General features: G+C 39.7%; 1 protein-coding gene across 4 annotated transcripts in view; it reads left to right on the forward strand.

The window, feature by feature from the left end:
* Positions 1 to 3110: 3110 nt before the first annotated feature.
* The window catches only part of BNIP2 (BCL2 interacting protein 2), a 39156-nt gene continuing 20175 nt past the window's right edge, over positions 3111 to 22091 (forward strand). For all 4 annotated transcript variants that reach the window (XM_027765921.1, XM_006172398.3, XM_014593370.2 and 1 more), the window contains exons 1-7: positions 3111 to 3321; positions 9932 to 10038; positions 10831 to 10898; positions 11369 to 11545; positions 13593 to 13769; positions 17515 to 17617; positions 18324 to 18455. In XM_027765921.1, coding sequence (XP_027621722.1) covers positions 9989 to 10038; positions 10831 to 10898; positions 11369 to 11545; positions 13593 to 13769; positions 17515 to 17617; positions 18324 to 18455 — 707 coding nt within the window. In that variant the 5' untranslated portion in view covers positions 3111 to 3321; positions 9932 to 9988. The remainder of the gene's footprint in view (positions 3322 to 9931; positions 10039 to 10830; positions 10899 to 11368; positions 11546 to 13592; positions 13770 to 17514; positions 17618 to 18323; positions 18456 to 22091) is intronic.

Genomic DNA, 22091 nt, shown 5'->3' on the forward strand with positions numbered 1-22091 from the left:
TTCTCTTGTTTTTCTTCCTTTTTTTTTTTTTTTTTTTTGGCTTGTCTGTAGTTTCTAATGTTCAAACAGTATGTATCACTCATGAAATGGGGATTTAAAAAAAAAGAGAGAATGGTATACTCAAAGCAAGTATGCCAAAGCAAGGCCAGTCTAGTAGCTTGGTGGTTAAGGGAGTCAGATCACACAAGGTCCACTGCATTGGAATCCTGAACCCAAGCGCTTGAAAGACAGAATGTGCCCAAAATCCTAACAGGAAGGAGGAATGGAGGGAAAAGGATTGTAGTATACCTTTGGTGGTGCTTTCTATCTCTTATGTTTTTTTGTTTTTGTTTTTTTCTTTCCTCTTCTGTTTTTTTCTCTCTCCTCTTTCTCGGGTGAGCACATACGCTCTCTGACAATAAAAATACATATTAAAGCAAAACAAACCAAAACAAATACTGATCAAGCTTATTAAATGATAAAGCTACTTAACATGAAGAAGAAACTAAATTTTAAAAAAATTCATATAACTGTGTATGAGGATTTTAAATGATTTTCTGCCACCCTGTGGGGTATTTGACACATTGCAGAACCAAAATCAGCAAAACCAAGAATTATGAAAAATCTGTAACTGAAGATGAAATTTTCTTACAGGAGCATGGCCTAAGAAGTTGTTTAGTTAATGTTGTATTGATCAGTTTTGTGCTATCTGCTGCTATTTAATAAAATTGCTAGAATAAGAGGGAAATAATACCTAACACTTAACTCATATGTATAAGCTTTAAGCTCACAAGAACACGAAGTAGGTATCATTTTACCTACTTTATAGGTGAGGCCCAGAACATTTAACCGGCGGACAAATGTTTTCTGAAGCTTTGTGCATTTGTGCAGCTGCTCTAGAGCGCTGCATTTTTCTGGTCAATGATTTAAATTTGTTAGCTTCTCCATTCCTCTCAGGCTCAATAATTCCCCAAATGGAATTACTCAATTGGTTGACTGCTGGGCCTGTATACTAATTTAGTAGATAAAACGTCTTAAAGTGATTATTTTGTTCTACAACTTTTGTTACCGGTCCACAGTTAGATAGGTTTAGAAGTTAAGATTCAGCCCCTGACCTGAACCCTAACCTAACCCTGACTCTAACTCAAACCATAATAGTAAAAAAAAATGAAGTTAAGATTCAGCCTTTAGAAACCTTGGGAACTAGCAGTTAGTGTAATGGCTACGTCTCTGGACTCCCACGTAGTCGACCGCGGTTCACATCCCAGACCCGGTGGCTTAAAACTCACGCCGGGCACGTGTGCGTACGTGCCCAAGATCCTGAGAGGAGAATGGAGGAGAATGGATTGTGGCATGACCATCCCCCCTGGGGGGTGATTTCTCATTTTCTGTCTCTATGTCTCTCTCTGTCTGTCTGGCGAGCATACGCGCCCTATAGCAAAAAAAACTCTCTCTCTCAAAAAAAAAAGAAATCTTTATGGCAATTTTATAAGTCACTTTTTTATTGTTTTGCTATATGTACTCACAAACAAGAAAGACAAAGACAGTGAGAGAGGAAAATGAGAAATCACTACCCGGGGGCATGGCCACACTGCAATTCCATCTCCTCCATCCTCCTGCTGGGATTTTGGGCAAGCATACATATGCAACTGGTGTGTTTTTTGTTTGTTTGTTTTTGAGAGAGAGAGATTTTGTGTTCGCTGGAGACAGAGAGACAAAAAGCGAGAAATCATCCCCCAGGGGATGGCCACACTGCAATTCCCTCTCCTTCATTCTTCTCTTGGGATTTTGGTTGGGATTTGGGGCACCATGCACACGTGCCCAGCCAGTTTCAAACCACCAGTCCCGGGACTCACAGTGGATCATGTGGGAGCCCAGCACTTTAATCACTACGCCACCTGGCCCTGCCTAGCGAGATTTTTAAGCCACCAGGTCCAGGATTGGAACCACAGTAGGCCTTGTGGGAGTATAGAGACTTAATCGCTGTGCAATCTGTGGGCCCCATTTTTTTTAGAAGTTTTTGCCTTGGGGCTCATTCACTCACCTGAGAAAGAGACAGAGACATTGAGAGGGAAAGTGAGAAATCATCCCCCAAGGGGATGGCCACACTGCAGCCCTTTCTCCTCCATTCTCCTCCTGGGATCTTGGGCATGCACCTATACCATCTATTGCCCCCTTTTTAAAGAGCTTTCTGCTATAGGGAGCCTGAACTCCAAAGAGACAGAGAGACAGAAATAGAGAAATCATCCACCGCAGCAGCAGCAATGCCTTCTCCTTTCTCCTTGGGAGATTTTGGGGACACAGGAGTTTCAAGCTACGAGGTCCAGGACTCCAATGGTGGTTGACTCCAGAGGGAGTCCAGCGCCTTAACCGCTATGCCTTTACAGGTAATTTTTTTAAAGAGATTTTTGCTATAGGGTGAGTGGGCTCCTGGACGAGACAGAGAGACAGAAAGTGAGAAATCAGCTCCTAGGGAGATGGCCACTCTGCAATCCCTTCTCCTCCATTCTCCTCTAGGGATCTTGAGCATGCACTAACGGCGGGACTCAACTGCTGTTGACTATGTGGGAGTCCAGCGACATAACCATTGTGCCATCTGCTAGTCCCTACAGGTACTCTTATAGCTGTTGACTATTAGTAAAATCTTTTGACTTGTTCTCAATTTTTTTGTTTATTTTAGTTTTCTATTTTATCCACGGACTGTCCACAACTAACTGGGAATCTTGAAAAATAAACTGATCGTTTCTACAGAATTGAGACGGGACCCCACAGGGTTGTTCTGGCTGGAGCACCTTATCACTCAGTGTAGGCCCCCAAATCGAGGCCTTGGGTCATTGTCCTGTGTTTCACCCGGTTTATAACATACAGCTATGGTAATGTACAAACAGGCAGAAATAAAATATTGAAATGAGTGTCGTTGATTCCACGGCCTCGACCCTGGAGGGAGGGAAGGGCGAAGAGGGCGTCGCGCCACCAGAGACACTTTTAACTAGGCGCGAAGGACGGCGGGTTGTTCGTGCGCATGCGTGTGGGAGTCCGCGACGGCTGAGGGGGCGGGGAAGGCTGTGGGGTTTGCGGAGACGCCACGCCTCCGTCTCCGCCCACTGCTGCGCTCGGGGCAAGTCGGGATGTGGTCACTTCCGGTGGAGCTGAGCACTGCGTCCGGGTCAGCTGTTGCTGTCGCCGCCGCTGGAGCTGGGGCCGGAGGACCGGGTTGGGGTCTACACTGCCGACCGAGGGGAGCAGGCTCCGCTCGGCGCCACCTTTTGCGACCTGGCCGTCAGCCCCACGTCGCCGGCCTGGAGGGGCGAAGAGGACGAGGGAGCCAAGGCTTCCTCCGGGGTGAGTGCGGCCTGGGGGCACTCGGCACGATGGGTTTCGGCTGGAAAGGGGCCCGGGGGTTCACGTCTGAGGGGTGCGTGCACACGGCCGGCCAGGAAGAGGAAGCCCAGGGGGCTGTCTGTTGTAGGGGCGCCGAAGAACTTAGTCGGGAGGCACTTTCCGGATCCCGCCCGCCTTAGGTCTCCGCCCTTGGCTTGGCTCCTGTTTGCGTGTTCCAACATTGCCCCCCACCTTTTCCGTTTGTGGGGTTGTGCGCAGGATGGAACCTTCCTGGTTCTGCAGCCCCCCTCCCACCTCGACTGGGTGCGGTGACCGGGCTACGTCGGTTCCGTATTTTTGACCAGCGTCGGTGCTGGTGCAGAACAAAGAAACTTGGACTTCTGTGTGCCTCCTACCCTCCGGGAGTGGACACGGAAGCAGCCTAAGGAGTTAAGGACTTTACTAGACCTTCCCGACCAAGCCAAACCGACCCGACGTGTGCTTAAAAAGTCGAGTCCCTGCATGGGTTTATGACACTATTTTTTCTGTTTAAATACTTAGCAAAAATGGTTTGGGTTTCCTGGGTGCAGGTGCGTTTGATGCCACTAGAGAGCTAGTAGATCCATCCATGTTAAATCCGAAATTTATTAGGGTCTTTATTTGTTTTGTTTTAGAAATATTACTTATTTAATTTTATTTGTTATTACTTTTTTTAAAAATGTGACCAGCCAGAGGGAGAGAGGGAAAGTGACAAACCAAGCCACCAAGTCCGGGACTTGAACCCCAGTCAGCCGTGTGAAAGTCCAGCACCCTAACCACCATGCGACCATCTGGCCCCTGTTAGGGTCTTTATTACTTTGCTTTAAAACTTCTTTGTCTGTCTCACCTGGGAATAGCTTTAACCATGTTCATTAAGGTACTCTTAGTGTCTCTCATTCTGTTAGTTGAATGAAGTGTATAATGACGTTTTATTACTGCTTTTTTCATCTTCTGTGTGTGTGTGTTAGAGGTTTTTGCTTAGGGATGAGGCGTGTGGGCTCACTGGGGAGGAGAAGAGAGGACTAGAGACAGAAGGAAAGTGACAAATCATCACCCAGGTGATTTCTGCAGCCATGCCAGTCCCTTCCTCATTCTCCCCTGGGATCTTGAGCACACGAAAGCACCCAGTGTGTGTTTTAAGTCACCAGGTTCATGGCTCGAACCGCTTTCCGCCCTGTCGGAGTCTAACGGCATACGCCGTCTACTGGCCTCATCTCCACCTCCTTATGATTAGAAAGAATCTTATTTCTTTAATACTTGATTCCTTACCTGTTTTTTAAATGTATCTTTACAATATTTCTTGAGAATTTCTGCAGTTGTAGGAAGTTTTGTAATTTGTAAATGTATATCAAAATTAGTTTTAGTTATCCAGTGAAGTAACTGCAGGCTAGTTTCTTGATCATCTTACACATTTTCTCCTTAGTTTTTGTCATTTTACCTTTTCTCTAAACTCTATTCCTAGTTTTCATAATCTTCACTAGTGTAGTCTAATGTTGTTGGGCTTAGGAAGTAGAGTAGCTCCATTTCAGCAAAAAACAGAACTTGAACTGTAGTAGACTATCATAAATCACTGCTATCGTGGGCTTTAGGCCTTTCAGGACCTTCCAAGCTACATGTAACCAGATCTGGCCCTAAAGGCTAGTTTTGTATAAAGTTGCCAACCAAATGGATACAGTGTGCTGTCTTAGAAACAGTTCTAGACTAGGTCTGGGAGCCGCTGTGTGGTGTGTCACTTGTCTCCTATATAAGATAAAATGGGGATAATAACTTCAGTGTTCCATATCTCACAGTTGTTGGGACACATGAGATGATGGATGTGGAAGTGGTTAGAAGTTGTGAAAGCCCTCTGGTAAACTGGTTTTATACGTTCTAGAGTATTGCTGGTAGAATCTGTGACGAGGGGACCGGCATCTGAGAAAGTAAGTGTACATTGACAGATCAATAAATCAGTCTTGGCTGACAGTGGATCGAAAGATGTCTTGTTGACCTTGTGTCCTATAAATTAGGTAGTAGTGTAATTTGATAATATAATATCCCAACATTATAATTTTATAATCAACTAACATTTATAATTAATTAAGAAATTGGTTAGTGGACCATTAGGTGGCACCGCCACACTGGACACTCTCACATGGATGACCTTGGTTCAAGTCCCAGACCTGGTGGCTTGCATTCTCACTCTCTTTCTCAGTGTGTGTGTGTGTGTGTGTGTGTGTGTGTGTGTGTGTGTATCTTTCTCTGGTCAAATTAAAATAAATGAATTAATAAATAAAATTAAAAATAAATAATTCTTTAAAAAAAAGAAATCAGTTAGTAGATTTTGTAACTTTTTCTTTTTTAGGTTTTTGCCATAGGGCATGTGCACTAGCCAGAGAGACAGGGACAGAGAGAGGGAAAGTGAAAAATCATACGCTAGGAGGCACAGCCATGCCACAATCCCTTCTCCTCCATTCTCCTCTCAGGATTTTGGACCTGGTGTGATTTTCAGGCTACCTGGTCCAGGATTCAAACCACTGTCCACCATGTAGGAATTCAGTGTCTTAACCACCACCCCACCTGTTGGCCCCAACTTAAATGTTTTTAAAAGTCTTAGAGCATGTTCAGTATGTTCTGCATACTGATAATTTAATAAACATGCCTTTTATGAGTGATGTAATTATCCTTTGCTTTCTTTATTTTCACAATTTTAAGGAGCCAGCACCATTCTAGTTTTCTTTAGGTATCTTGTTAATCTTGTTCATAGGGTATTTCATTTCATTCTTAAAAACCTATGTGATCAGACTCCCAGGAGAGCAATGATAAGTATGTAGGATTTTTCCAGGGTTTTTGTGTGTGTGTAAGATATTCATGATATATAGACCATTCATTAAAAAGCAAAAATACATAGAATGAAAGCTTTTCTTTAAATGGGGAAGTGAAAGGCTTCCCTGGACATTTCCTTCTGCCAGCTCTGACTGATTTCAGCATGTAGCTGGTGATTTTTGGTGCCTGTTTCCAGGAGCGGTGTTACACTGTGAGCATAGTGTGGGCCAACAGGTGGCGTGGAGGTTAAGGTGCTGGATCCCACACGTGGAGAAGGGCACAAGTGGCTTGAAAATCTCTCTGGGCTCAAGTGGGTGGACGTGTGTATGTGTGTGTGCCACAAATCCTGAGAGGAGACTGGAGAAGGGATTGCACCGTGGCCATCCCCTGTGGCAGGTGATTGCTCACTTTTTCTTTCTCTAGCTCTCCCTGGTTAGTGCACACATCTTATAGCAGAAAGAAAAAGAACCCGGAAAACATGATAATAAAATCATGAAAATAAAATTGCCATGTGAAATTATGAGTTTTTAGCCTAGGCAGTTCTAAATGTGATCTTGGTACTTAATTTTTGCTTATGTTGCTAAGCTGCATGGGGAAGTCCCCTTCATCTTGGTTGAATTTACCACCACTTCTTGCGGAGGCCGTGTTAGGAGGAAATCCATTCTCTCCTTGAGTTTTAACCTCACTGAGAGCAACAACTGTTTTGAATTCATCTTTAAGACCTCTGCAGGTAACTGGCATTAGTAAAAACCGTGCCACCAATACCATCAGTTTGTTGAGAAATCAACTATTCCAGTTGCATTAGGTTATTTTAACTATTAGGATCTTAAAGTATATTTCTCCATTTTAATTTTCCAAAACAAACAAAAATCTGTGAATGAAAAATGGGACATTGCAGTTACTTTGTGAGCAGCAATATCCTGATTTCCTTCAAAGTGGTTGTGCTTAGATGAACTCCTTTCTTGTTTGTTTCCTGTTAAAGTGCATGATGAGTAAGTGCTTCCAAGAGCAGTACTGTCTCAGTTGTTTAAATTGTTTTTAATCTACCCAGTGTCCTTTTTCCCCTAAAATTTATGATGAAATGGTTGAGGGATTCTATCACTCTGCCTGTGTTTTAACTCGTTTAATTGGGCCCAAGCTAAATATCCATGCTCATATGCTGAAGTCTGTCATGTGGTTCAGTGTGATATTAGAGTAAAAATTGAGTGAGTAGGCTGAGAGAGCCAAAAGACTTGGGCTTTCTGTGTTTACAGGAACTATTTTTAAGTGATAAACTTGTTCAAGTTGAAAAGCAGCTAAAAGACATGGTTTGTCTTCTAGAATTTTACAGGGTAAATACTTTCTCTTACAAATAAAGAATAATTTTACCACAGAAATTTTTATTGCATGTATATATGTTCCCACAAAATAGTTTTAGCATATTTTCAAGGGGTTAAACAGGAATCCTACGTATGTGTGGTTTAGTAAACAAAATAAGTCTTAGAAATTGAGCAATTACTTACTAGGCAGTGTCATAAGTTGCAGTTATTTCTTTATTTAAATAATATTTACAGGTCTCTTAAATGCCAAGCATTGTGCTAGGTGTTGAGAATACAACTTTTAGTCATGATTTTGTTTTTGAAATAGTAAATATTTTTGTGAGTACTTGAGACATTTGAAAAAGACATCTAAAACATCTTGATACTTTTCCAAAAACCAGTAAAAAATTGAGAAGAAATGTCAGAAAGATTTTCTTATTTTTTAAATATATTTGTCATTATTATTATTAAAATTTTGCTTCGGAGCACACATGCTGATCAGAGAGAAAGTAAGCCACCAGATCTGGGACTCAAACCATGGTTGGACATGTGGGAATCTAGCGTCCTAACCACCATGGTACCTGCTGGCCCCAGAATGCTTTTCTAATTGAATTTAAGAAAATATATATGTTCAGCTTTAGAGTACTACAAGCTTGAGAACACGTAACATTTGAGAAGTATGGTGAATTATAAATCCGGAAGAGACTGTCAGTTTTCAGGCTTTAGTGATAGACTGGATTGGTCTCCCTAAGCATAACTCTAGAGTACTAAGTATTAAGTATTTGAACTTGTCGTCTATAATTCTGGTAAATCTTTGTTTTAAGTAGAGAGGGTTGTTTGGTAAGGTCTGGTTATTTTCCTCTATAGAGAGGAAGGATTGCTGTTGAAGCAATAGTGATTTCTAAATATGTGTCAGTTACTTTAAAGTGTAGGGTATATATTATAATTAGAGAAAGTGCTGAAAAGTACAGGTTGCTGTATTTCAAGTGCTTTTCATTAATTTCTCAAAATTGTCTGGCTCCATGTTTTCCCAGAGAATTAAAAATGCCTGACTTTCATATATATGTAAATAAATATAGGAGTACATGTGTGTGTAACTGCTCTCTCTCCTTTTTTCTTTTTTTAATAAATTTAAATATGTGCTGCCTTACTCCAGCGTAAATGAACTAAATGTTTATTTATACCTCTGGTCCCTTATAGTTGTCACTGTTTTTGTTGTATTGTTAACCAGTTGATCTTTATGACTTCCTAAATGCTATGTCTAATTTCTGTTTCTTATTCCATCAACCAAAAGGAGTATCTATACCCTTCACTTTGTAGAATGAGGATATTGATCCTTATGCCATTCTTTGGGAAAACTAAGACTTAAGTTCATGGCATTAATTAAAATACATAATTACATAAACGCATTTACTAAGTTCAGTGGCTGAAAACTTGAGCCAAGCTGTATGAGAAAGGTATGGTGTAGATATGAAGCAAATCATAATGAATTTGCTAGACAAGTTCCTAAGTAGTCTTGTTTAAGCGGCTCAGGAATTGTGGCATCAAAACTATAGAAAAGGAAATGTAAATGATAGCATACCACTTGGCTCTACTGAATCATGAGAGTGCAAACAATATTTACTAGTGTTCAATGTCAAAGGTCAGCCTCTGTCCAAAGGACAGAAAATTTAATTATGACTGTATAGTACAAAATTTTATATTTCTTGCCCCACTTCAATTTTTACCTAATCTATAGTATGAAATACAATTTAAATCATAACCTGAGGCACAATGTACATATATGTGCCTAAAAACATATTTTTCACTGAACAATACCCTTTTCACAAACTAGTCACTTTACTAGAATGTATGTACTTTGAATATTTTCTTTTCTAGTTCTTTTTTAAAAAAGAATTATTTAATTTTATTCACCATTATTATTATTTTAATTTGACCAGAGAGCTACATAGAGAAAGAGGGAGGGAAAGTGAGAAAGCAGGCTGCAGGTATGGGACTTGAACCATCAGCCATGTGGGAGTCCAACACCTCAACCACTATGCCACCTGCCAACCCCTCTAATTCTTTGTAAAAAGTAACCCCATAAGTTGGTTTCATGACCAGATAACTAAAATAAAGCTCTATTGTTGATAGCATGAAAATATGAACAGAGATGTAAGATCATCTTACTTTTTCAACAGATAAAAGTAAGGTAGATGGGACCAGCAGAGGGCGTAATGGTTACATTGCTGGACTCACCTATAGTCGACCTGCCGTTCAAGTCCTGGACCCAGAAGATTGAAACTTAAACTGGGTGTGTGCACGTGCATGCCTAAAATCCTGAGAGGAGAATGGAGAAGAAATTGTAGCGTGGCCTTCGCCCCTGGGGGAGTGACTTCTCGCTTTCAGTCTCTCCATTTCTCGCCTTTTCTCTCTCTGTAGCCTATCGCAAAAATCTCTTAAAAAAATAAATAATGTAGGAATTAAGTTCAAGGTTTTTCTCTTCTTTACAGGACATTGGCTCTCTGGATTATCAGGGGTCTGTAGTTGACATTGAATCCAGGCTGAGGATGGAAGGTGTGGAACTTAAAGAAGAATGGCAAGATGAAGATTTTCCAATGTGAGCAATACTTTTAAATGAGAACAAATTTAGAATAAAACTTCAGTTTTTTAGATTGAGATGTCATTTACTAAGTGAGTTTTGGACTTCTTAAATTCATTATTATAGGGTGATAATTGGATACTGAGAAATGAAAGTTCTTTTTCAGCAGTTAGAATAATTCTCTTACATCTTTTCAACCAAACATGTATATAATGTAGAATCTTTTGTTTTTATTTTGATCACTGAAGTTTCGGCATTTTTGCTGCTATAAGCAGTGCTTTGATGAAGTGTTTATTAGACCAGAGTCTGGGAGTGGTTCCTGGGAAAAGGGAGCCTTTTGTTGACTGTAAAAATTTTTCAACTGTGTAGGATTTTTTTTTTCTCTTAAGAGAATTTGTTAAATAGAGAAAGAAGGATTTTCTAGATCATCTATCTAGCCACCTCGACATGTTTGCAAAGACGGACCTCACCTTTCAGTGATGTATTCATGCCTTCCTGGTTAGAAGACTTCGTAGTGCAGAGTGACGAGCCTCAGCATCTGCAGTGTGGACAGCCGTGGGAAAACTCACTGTAGCATGTAATGATGCTAGTGATGTAGGCATGCTTAACTCAGGAAATGTGGCCAGCATGCCACACTCTCGCTTCATCATACGTTGTATCGCTTTTACATGTGTTTTTTTAGGAGAGTAAGAGCTGTGAGGAGTTTACATTCATTTTTATGTGTTACATGTGAGTTATGTAAGATCTTTGAGCTTCAAAAAATTTCATTTTTTCAATTTCTGGGTTAAAAGGTATGTCTTTGTCTTCTAGACCTTTACCAGAAGATGATAGTATTGAAGAAGATATACTAGCTGTAACTGGACCAGAGAGCCAGCCTGGTAAGAACTTGACATTTTTTCTTTCAATGAAATGATGGCCTTTATGTTCTTTTTTAACATATTTCTTTGTCAAAATAATATTAATACACTGAGCTTTTATTTCCATTGTAGATAGCCACTGGGTAAATTAAATGTTGAGCAAGGCATCTTTAGAATGTTTTGGAAGTTTAACTTTCCCAAAACATCCCTTGGTTTTTGGATCGTTCTAAAGTAAAGAGGTGGGAGGAGATAGCTCATTATTAGTTAGAGGTGATGTAAGATCTGCTTCTTTTTAAAAAGTGTTGATACCTTATTGATCTCTTGCCAGTGATGTAAAAACAATTATGTTCAAAATTTAGATTTTATAAATTAGTGCTTTGGAATTGTGTTTGATCTCTCAAGAATGACAAAGTTAACTTTTTTTTCCCTCATACACTTGAGCATCTAACCATTCCTTCTAATATACTATATTCTTTGTTTTCCTATTCCAGGCTCACCAGAAGTTAATGGAAATAAAGTGAGAAAGAAACTAATGGCCCCAGATATTAGCCTGACACTGGATCCTAGTGATGGCTCTATATTGTCAGATGATTTGGATGAAAGTGGAGAGATTGACTTAGATGGCTTAGACACACCGTCAGAGAACAGTAATGAGTTTGAGTGGGAAGGTAAATGATTTACTGTTTTTAATCTTTATATATACATATGTGTTTTTGTAATGGCGTTTCATTACAATAATTGAAAGACCTTAAAACATGGTCATTAACCTAACTAAAATCAATGTATTAAAGGATTTTGTATGAAATATGTTGTTCTTTCTAAAGTCTGTATATTTATTATGATATGAAATCCTGCTAACAACTAAATATTTTCATGGTTTTCAAAACTGTTTATAGTAGATTTATACAGGTAGGGTTTATTTTAGTTCATTGTTCAGTGGTGTAAAATTAGGTTTTTTTTCATAGCTGCTCCAAATTTATTTTTTTAAAGAATTATTTTAGTTAATTTTATTTATTTATTTTAATTTAACAGGAGGGATGGGGGTGGCAGAGAGAGAGAGAGGGAAAGTTAGAAAGCAAGCTGCCAAGTCCAGTACTTGAACCACGGTTGGCTCTGTGGGAGACTAGTGCCCTTAACCGCCACACAACCTGCTCACTTCACTCCAAAACTATTTTAATTTTATGGCATGCCTTTTTTTCAGTTGATCAACTAAGGGGGAAAAAGCTTTGGAGAGACATAATTTAGGGATTGTGCTAAAAGTAGTTAATAGTCTGTGGAGGGGACCAGCAGGTGGTGTGATGTATAAGGTGCTGGACACTCCCACATGGCCGACTGCGGTTGGAGTCCTAGACCTGGTGGCTTGCCTTCTCACCTTCTCGCCTTCTCTCTCTCTCTCTCTCTCTCTCTCTCCCCCCCTCTAACTCTCTCTGGTCAAATTAAAATAAATGAATAAACAAAATTTAAAAAAATAATTCTTTAAAAAAAAATAGTCCGTGGAGATGGAATTCTTTATGGAATATTTTGGGAGTGATTTTTAAAGTACATTTGCCCAGTAGTGTTCCAGTTGGTAAAATGACCAGCTTGAATTAATGTGGACTCTCAGCCCCCACCTCATATTCTTTATCATTAATTATTTAGAGCTCAAAGGAATTAGCATGTGTTTTGCTTTGCATGCTAACTTTAATTAGATAATTGCTGTCTGTAGTGTCTTTATGTACTTGTTAATAATTTATATTTTTCCATCTTTAAAATGATTATTACTACAAATACATACTTAGCATTAGGTATTTTATCTGCAGTAAAAAGTTGTTTGCAATGTGTTTTGTTCCTTTTTTCTTTCCTATTTTACTGGTTCAGTAAGCAGTCCGGTAATAAGCAATATTTTATAAAAGATACTGAAATAGTTTTCTGCCTGTGTGTTTTGTCTCTTCTTTCTTTAATGCTGCTGTAGTCATTTCCGGGAAGGATATTTTCGGTTAACAGCTTTGTCTTGGAAACAAGCAACTAACATGCAGTAGGTTTTCCCTTCCCCCATCTTTTGGTAAGGACTGTGATACTAAAATTTGGAAAATCATTACTTCATTAAAAATCAGCTAAATTGCAATCTTGAAATACAAATTACACCTAATCATTGGTGCTTATGCTTTGGCTAATGTTAATTTAAATAGACTTCTGCATGTACACTCCAGAGCATTGTAAATACATTTCTGCTTTATAAAACTGATCTAACGAGAAATTACTGAGTAGTTAACCACTTTGTATCTGGTATTACAGTGTTTGGGAATTAATTTATATGTTCAAATACAACAAAACATAAAATTGGCTTCTAGATAGTTACCCATAGTAATAACTGTCAAAGGCAATGCTGTCATAAATAAAACCTGCAAAGGCATTGTAGGGCCAGTGTATTACACCAAGATTGTGATAGTTGTGTGAATTATCCTCTCTATCCCCTAATGTGAACTTACGGATACACATTGCATTGTCATTGGGTGCTTTGCTAAATTGAGCAATTAAAAAATTTTAAAACCAAGACATAAAATGGCCTCATATTAAAAGCAAGCCTTTTCCTCTGTTATGAAAGAGATGTTTAAAATTCCGCCAGTAGTGTAGTGAAAATTCACTGAATAATCTAGATAGTAAAGTGGTTAACGTATCATTTGATTTTTATTGTGTGAATGACCATTTGTGATTCAAAACTTTTTATTTTGACAGATGATCTTCCAAAACCCAAAACTACTGAAGTAATTAGGAAAGACTCAATTACTGAATACACAGCTGCAGAGGAAAAGGAAGATGGACGACGCTGGCGCATGTTCAGGATTGGAGAACAGGATCACAGGGTTGATATGAAAGCAATCGAACCCTATAAAAAAGTTATCAGCCATGGAGGTCAGTTACTGAAGATTGTTCAGATTTTTAAATGCGTTATTAGAAATCTAAATGCTTTTAGAAAAAAATCTCCCAAGACTTAATTACCTAATTTTGGAAGAATAATAAACATTTGGGACCAGTAGTCGGCATATTGGCTGTGTCGCTGGACTCCCATGTGGTTGACCGCAGTTCAAGCCCTGGACCCAGTGGCTTGAAAATAAAGCCAGACAGGGACAAGCAGTTGGTGTAATGGCTATGTTGCTGGACTCCCATGTGATCGACCGTGGTTCAAGTCCTGGACCCTGTAGCTTAAATTCACTCCGGGCGCATGTGTGTGCGTGCCCAAGATCCTGAGAGGAGAATGGAGGAGAAGGGATTGCGACGTGGCCATCCCCCCGGGGGGGGTGATTTCTCGCTTTCTGTCTCTATGTTTCCAGCGAGTGCATGTACCCTATAGCAAGAAACTCTCCCCCAAATAAATAAATAAATAAATAAACATTCTCTCATTGTGTTAGGACTATGACAGGTTTGAAGTGAAAGGAGAATACTAACATTTAAAAATCATTAATATATGGAACCAGCAGTTAGCGTAATGGCTATGTGTCTGGACTCCCACATAGTCTACTGTGGTTTGTGTCCCGGACCCGGTGGCTTAAAACTCACGCTGGGTACGTGTGCATGCATGCCCAAGATCCCGAGAGGAGAATGGAGGAGAAGGGATTGCGGCGTGGCCATCCCCCTGGGGGGTGATTTCTTGCTTTCTGTCTCTCTCCCTCCGTCTGTCTGGCGAGCGCATGCACCCTATAGCAAAAACCTCTTTAAAAAAAAAATCATTAATATATGCATACACTTAATTTCAGAAAGTTTAAGAGTGTGCAGTGAAAACTACCTCCCTCCCATCATTGTCTCTAGGCTATCCAAAACAGACACTTAATTTACTCATTTGTAGTTTATATATAATGAAATGCTCTGACCTTAATTGTATAGTTCATGAGTTTTGACAAATGTCCATGTATATATTTTATGTATATGTATATATTTATGTATATTTATACACACACACACGTATACCATAGCCTAACATTTAAAACATTTTCATTGCCCCAGAAAATTGTCTAATACTCCTTCCCTCTCCAGTAACCACTATTCTAATGTCTACTTCCTCTTAATAGTTTGCCTGGAGACCAGCAGTTAGCATAATGGCTATGTCTCTGGACTCCCATGTAGTCGACTATGGTTGAGTCCTGGACCCAGTGGCTTAAACTCATGCCAGGCGCATGTGCGTGTGTGCCCAAGATCCCGAGAGGAGAATAGAGAGGAGAAGGGATTGCGGCGTGGCCATTCCCTGGGGGGTGATTTCTCGCTTGCTGTCTCTCTGTCTGTCTCTGTCTTTTTGGCAAGTGCACACCCCCTATAGTAAAAACCTCTCAAAAAAAAGAAAAAAGTTTGCCTGTCCTAGAATTTGATGTAACCAGAATCATACAGAATGCACTACTGCTTTTGTTTAGCATAATGTTTGAGAGCTTCATGTTGTTGTATGTATCCATAGTTTCTTTTTTATTGCTTAGCTGCTGTGTGGATAAATCAGAATTTTCCTATCCATTCTCCTTTTCATGAGCATGTGAGTTCCATTTTGAACTGTTATGGGGAAAAAAACCTGAACATTCTTATATAAATCTTTTTTGGACATAAGTAAAACTTGACTATTTTTTGCTTTTTGGGGGGGTAGAGTTGTTGTCATAGAAGGAGACAGAGAGGGAAAATGAGAAATCACCCCACTTGGGGGGACGTCCACATTGCAATCCTTCTCCTTCATTCTCCTCTTGGGATTTTGCACACACATGCACACACACCCAACGTGTTTTCCGACCACCAGGTCTAGGACTTGGACTGTGGAGTTGTCCTCCACCGGGTGGGATCCTACGCCTTAACTGCTGCGCCACCTCCTAGCCCCATACTTGGACTTTTTAAACTGAGGGCTTTATTTACCTTATAACCCTGAACAAATAAATCATTAATGTTTGGTATAGAGAATTTGTTTTATCTTTTTATAGAGTACCCACTTGGTATATTTATGGGATATATGGAAATGTAAGGTTTATTTTCTTCTGTTAAGAAATTTACAAGTCAAATTAAAAAGCTATGAAAGTATAAATATAACTCCTATCAGTCTGTTGACACCGTATGTAGAAGTTTACCTACAGACTGTGTAAATAGTGCCAGAATGTTAAGAGTTCAAACATAACTCACTTTGCAGTATGTGTCCCATTACGGTAAGTTCTAACACAGAACAGAAGGTCGCATAGGTCAGGCAGACCGATTCTTTTTACAGAGTAATTTTTACTTAATTTAGTTCTGCCAAATGCATACTCCTGATTATTTCTATAGTTTTCATTCATCTGAAGGCAGATTCCTTGAATATTTGTAGTTATGTTCTTCTGCCTGATTTTAGTCTTATTCAGATGAAGAAAATGGAATAATCTGGATCAGGAAGTTCACAGACATACATTAATTTTACTAGATTCTAAGAATCAAGTTTTGAGACCTACCTTAGGGCTTAAACCTAGTATATTTGAAGATTAGCACTTTATTTTTTTTAGGGGACGATTATTAGGGCATCTTACCCTATTAGTTTATGACACTGTATGTTTTGTGATTGAGAGATTTGTGAAGATAGTGAAGATTCTAAGGTGCTTAAAAGTTCACGTTTCAGTGCATATATGAAAACGATAGTGAAGGTTAACGCACTTGTTACTAGATCAGCTTGGTGTCTGAGCATTGCCATTGAAACATACGTATCTTAGCTTTTCTTCACTGAGAATTACGTCAGAGATATAATCTTTTCCTAAATTCTACAGAATATGGGCATTATTGAGTGTAAAACTATCTTTCTACATCCTACATGGCCAATTGTGTGCCTTGAATTTCAGCGCCATTGGCTTTAAAAACTCCTGGTGTATGTGCATGCGAGCCCAGAATTGTAACAGGATGGAGAAATGGGGGAGAAGGGATTGCAGCATGGCCACACCTCACTGGGGGAAGGCTTTCTCCCCCTTTTTTCCCACTCTGTTTCTCTCTGGTGAGCACATACAATGTCTGGCAAATTTTTTAAATTCATGGAAAAATGAAATAAAAGTATAAGTTTACTTCAAAAAAAGAGAAAGTACCACATCAACCGCAAGTTACATAAGAGTGATTTATTTCAGCTATGTTATTAATATATCAGCTTCGATTATAGCCATATATTCGTTTATTTGCCCAAATAAGGCTAGCGTCTTAATTTTGCTATTTTAAGTAGTTTTCTTGTTATTTGTTTGTTTTGTCTTTCTTCTTCAAATTTTACTATTCTTTTTTGGGGAAGAAGAAATTTAAAGATTTGTATACAGCCATATAAGGTTTTGTTTTGGGGAGTTTTTGTTTGAGAGATTTTTGCTACAGGGTGCATGCGTTTGCTGGACAAAGTGAGAAATCACCTCCCAGAGGGAGGGATGGTCATGTCGCATTTCCCTTTCCTCTATTCTCTTTTTGGGATCTTGGGCACACACACATGCGTCCAGCATGAGTTTTAAGCCACCAGGTCTGGGACTTGAACCATGGTCGACTAAGTGGGAGTCCAGTGACATAACCATTTAAGGCTTTTTTAAAACACACTTTTTGGTCTAGAAATTTGTTGAGGATCAACCACTATACAATATACTTTCTACTCTAAAAAATCTTCAGAGTAAAATCATACTGGTGATTTTATCTTTGGTTTCTTTTTCAGGATATTATGGGGATGGATTAAATGCCATTGTCGTGTTCGCTGTCTGTTTTATGCCTGAAAGTGGTCAACCTAACTATAGATATCTAATGGACAATCTCTTTAAGTAAGTATATTTTAACAAAAATGGACAGAGTTCTAAGTTAATTAGATCTCCAATTTAAGTAAGTGAACTTAAACTATGTAAAAATGATGACTGTCTTAGTTCCTATCCTTTAAGACTTTCTTCTTTGATATCGTGAAACTATTGTTTAACTCAACAGAAAAAAAAATGTCTTTTCGTAACTGGAAGGTTTATTTTAGATGATCTGTTCCAATTTCTTTGAGGACATACTAAGTGTAAAAAAATGCTTCTCAGAATTATATGGCTAAATTACATTTACCTTCAGGAGCTCGGTGTAACCAAATTGAATTTGGTTCTGTTATATTTCCACAGTCATTATATTTCTTAGATTAGTGCAGTTTTGTAAAGCTGTTGTGCAGTTTTAATCATATACAAAGGTAAAGGAAGTATATCAGATCTTCATGTATCAGTCACCCACTTTCGTAGTTAGCAATTTAAACTTCATTCTAGCTTCTCCCCACTCCCCCATGTCATTTTTAGTAAATCCCAGGTATCATGTCATTTCTTCTGTGGACATTTTAACGTATCTCTAAAGATAAGTTTGAAGAATAATTATTATAACAACTAATGCAGTTTTTAATTGTGTTTGCTTTTCATTGTAGATAGAGAAAGAAATTGTGTAATTTGGAGAACTTAATTCAGTTCCACACAGTGATATTTAAGGCTTAAACTTAATTTGTTTTTACAGGTATGTTATTGGCACTTTAGAGCTGTTAGTAGCAGAAAACTACATGATAGTTTATTTAAATGGTGCAACAACTCGAAGAAAAATGCCCAGTCTGGGATGGCTCAGGAAATGCTATCAGCAAATTGATAGAAGGTAATGTAAATGGGAGTTGATGCCCAGCTGCAATGGCACATGCTGGCACACAGTGGTCCGCACGGTCGATGCTACCACTCTGCAGGCCGAGGCTACATGGGCAGCCCAGGCTTGATTTCTGGCCCACCCTAAAAGCTGGGCACAATGCCACCTGCCTGTGGTCCCAGCTACTTGGGAGGCTGAGGCAAGAACGTCTCTGCATCACCCAGACCTTGTCGTTCATATATATATATATTTACACAAGTAGGGGCCAGCAGGTGGCATAGTGGTTAAGGCACTGGACTCCCCCATGGCCAACTGCAGTTCAAGTCCTGGACTCGGCACCTTGTGATTTCTCACTTTCTGTCTCAATGTCTCTCCAGGGAGTACCCATGTCCTATAGCAAAAAAAAAATCTCTAAAAATTAATGCTAATAGTAATGACAAATAAAATAATTCTTAAAAAGAGGGAGCAACAGGTGGCATGGTAGTTAAAAGTGTTGGATTCCCATGTGGCCAACTGCAGTTCAAGTCTTGAACCTAGTGACTTGCTTTCTCCCTTTCCCTTTGTCTCTCTCTGGTCAAATTAAAAAATAACAACAAATGGAATTAAATAAATAAGTAATTCACATATATAAATGTCAAAAGCTAATCTGAATAACTTTGATAATGACTTTATTAAATTTTATTTTCTTTTGCCTCATGAAAATGCTATATCCATGTCTTTAATTACATTTGTTAATTTCCTAACAGGTTGTTATTTTCTAAAGATAATACTTTAGAATGTCATGAAGGTTATCAATTTTTATCTGTTATATGAAGAATGATTTTCTCAAAACAAACAGAATAGCTCTTTATTGATCCTTCTTTATTTATACCATGTTGAATACTTTCCTTTTTTTTTTTTTTTTTTTTTTTTTTTTTTTTTAGGTTTTCACTTTAAGGCTCCTGGAAAAACAGAGACAGAGAGATAGAAAGCGAGAAATCACCCCCCAGGGGGGATGGCCACGCTGCAATCCCTTCTCCTCCATTCTCTTGGGATCTTGGGCATGCATGCACGCACGCCCGGCGTGAGGTTAAGCCGCCGGGTCCAGGACTTGAACCACGGTCGACTATGTGGGAGTCCAGCGACATAGCCATTACGCTAACTGCTGGTCCCAATACTTTCCTATATTTACATTTTGAGAAAGTAGGGAGAATGTACTTCCCTGTTTTACTACATTCTGAGTTTGACCTAATTTATCATGCTTAAGCATGTTTTGCTTCTTTTTTTTTTTTTTTCTTTTTTTTGGAAAGGTTTTTGCTATAGGGCATGTGTGCTCACCAGAAAGACAGAGACAGAGAGGCAGAGAGACAGAAAGTGAGAAATCACCCCCCAGAGGGGATGGCCACGCTGTAATCCCTTCTCCATCCTGCTCTGGGGATCTTGAGCACTCATGCACATGCGCCCGGCATAAGTTTAAGCCACCAGGTCTGTGATTTGAACTGCAGTTGACTACCTGGGAGTCCAGCAACATAGCCATTTCACTAGCTGCTGGTCCCAAGCATGTTTTGCTTCTTAAGTTACTTGTTGTAGACTTTGGAATGAGTACTAGAAGCATATTCTCATTGTTCATGCTAGTCAAGGGAATTTTGAGCCTCCAATTTGTTTGACATGGCTATAGCTAATTCAAACCAGGTTAATCAACTCAGACCCTTTTAACAGATTTCTTTTTCTTTTTTTTTTTTTTAAGAGGTTTTTGCTATAAGGCACGTGCACTCGCCAGACAGAGAGAGACAGAGAGAAAGCAAGAAATCACCCCCAAGGGGTGATGGCCACGCCACAATCCCTTCTCCTTCATTCTCCTCTCGGGATCAGTCACATCTCTCACACGCCCGGCATGAGTTTTAAGCCACTGGGTCCGGGACTCGAACCGCGGTCGACTGCATGGGAGTCCAGTGACATAGCCATTACGCTAACTGCTGGTCCCAATAGATTTCTTTTTTTTTTTTTTTACATAATTATTTATTTAATTTTATTTATTCATTTATTTTAATTTGACCAGAGAGAAAGAGAGAGAGAGAGAGAAAGTGAGAAAGCAAGCCACCAGGTCCGGGACTCAAACTGTGGTCGGCCATGTGGGAGTGTCCAGTGCCTTAGCCACTATGCCACCTGCTGGTCCCCCCAATAGATTTCTTTTGATACCTAAACTTGGCACTGGGTAGCTCTTAGGATTCGTGTGTGCTTGTGTGTATGTTGACATACGTATATACCTCGGATGTGTTTCATGAGTTCAATTCTAGACCACTCAGTAAAGGAAGTATTGCGATAAAGCAAATCTGTGCAATATAGAGTTCATGCAGGGGAAATGTACAGATCTTATTTAAATTACTCTATTGCTAAAAAATACTAACAATCATCTGAGTCTTCAGCAAGTTGTCATCTTTTTACTGGTGAAGGGTCTTGCCTCAGTGCTGGTGGCTGCTGATTGATCAGAGTGATGGTTGCTTACCCAGCATTGGGAGTGACTGTGGCCATTTCTTAAAGTGAGGCAACTCTGGAGTTTGCCACTGCTATTGTCTCTTTGTAAAAGATTGCTCTGCAGCATGCAAAGTCCTTTGTTAGCATTTTACTTATAGTAGAACTTTCAAAATTGCAATCATCCCTCTCAAACCCTGCCACTGCTTTATTAACTAAGTTTATGTAATATTTTAAACCCTTTTTTTTTGTTTGTTTGTTTAAGAGGTTTTCGCAACAGGGCGCATGTGCTCGCCAGACAGACAGAGACAGAGAGACAGAAAGTGAGAAATCACCTCCCAGGGGGGATAGCCACACCACAATCCCTTCTCCTCCATCCTCCTCCCGGGATCTTGGGCACGCACACACACAAGCCCGGAGTGAGTTTTAAGCCACCGGGTCCAGGACTCGAACCACAGTCGACTACGTGGGAGTCCAGCGACATAACTGCTGGTCCCAAACCCTTTGTTGTTATTTCAACAATATTCACAGCATTTTTACCAGGTATAGTTTCTAGCTCAAGAAACTATTTTCTCTGCTTATCCAAGTTGTAAATGCAGAGGAGAAGTTCTTGTAGGAAATTAAAGTTTTACTCATCTATTAGTTTTTTATCATGAGATTGTAGCAACTCAGTCACATCTCCAGGCTCCACTTCAGGGCCAAGTCTGTGATGCAGCAGAAATGCACTGCTCAAGAGAAGCTAGACACTACATGGCAATGCAATTCAAATCCCTGACCCAGTGAGCCTGAGCACACAGAGCACAGTACCCGAGATCGACCAGGCCAGAAGAAGGGAATCGTGGCATGATTAGACCCTGTGAGGGTGCTCATCCCACACTTTCTCTTTCTCCGTGTATCTCTTGCTCTCTTGCGTGCTTACATGCATGCACACATTCTCTGAATAAAGAGAAGTATCTTCAGTAAACCGTGGCTGTAAACAGACGTCATTGTTCTCTCTCTAGAGTGCAGGCTGAGTAGATTTAGCATAATTCCCAAGGATCGTAGGGCTTCTGGAATGATAATGTGCATTGTCTTTGACCCTAAGTCACCAGTGCATCACCCCTAACGAGAGTCAGCCTGTGCTTTGCAGCCAGGATGGTTCTTTATACTATGGGAGTTCTGCGTGATGTCTTCTGAATTGAGGCTGTTTTGTCTACATTG

The sequence above is a fragment of the Tupaia chinensis genome, unplaced genomic scaffold (genome assembly GCF_000334495.1).
Source record: "Tupaia chinensis unplaced genomic scaffold, TupChi_1.0 Scaffold000063_1, whole genome shotgun sequence".
Classification (NCBI taxonomy): Eukaryota; Metazoa; Chordata; class Mammalia; order Scandentia; family Tupaiidae; genus Tupaia; species Tupaia belangeri.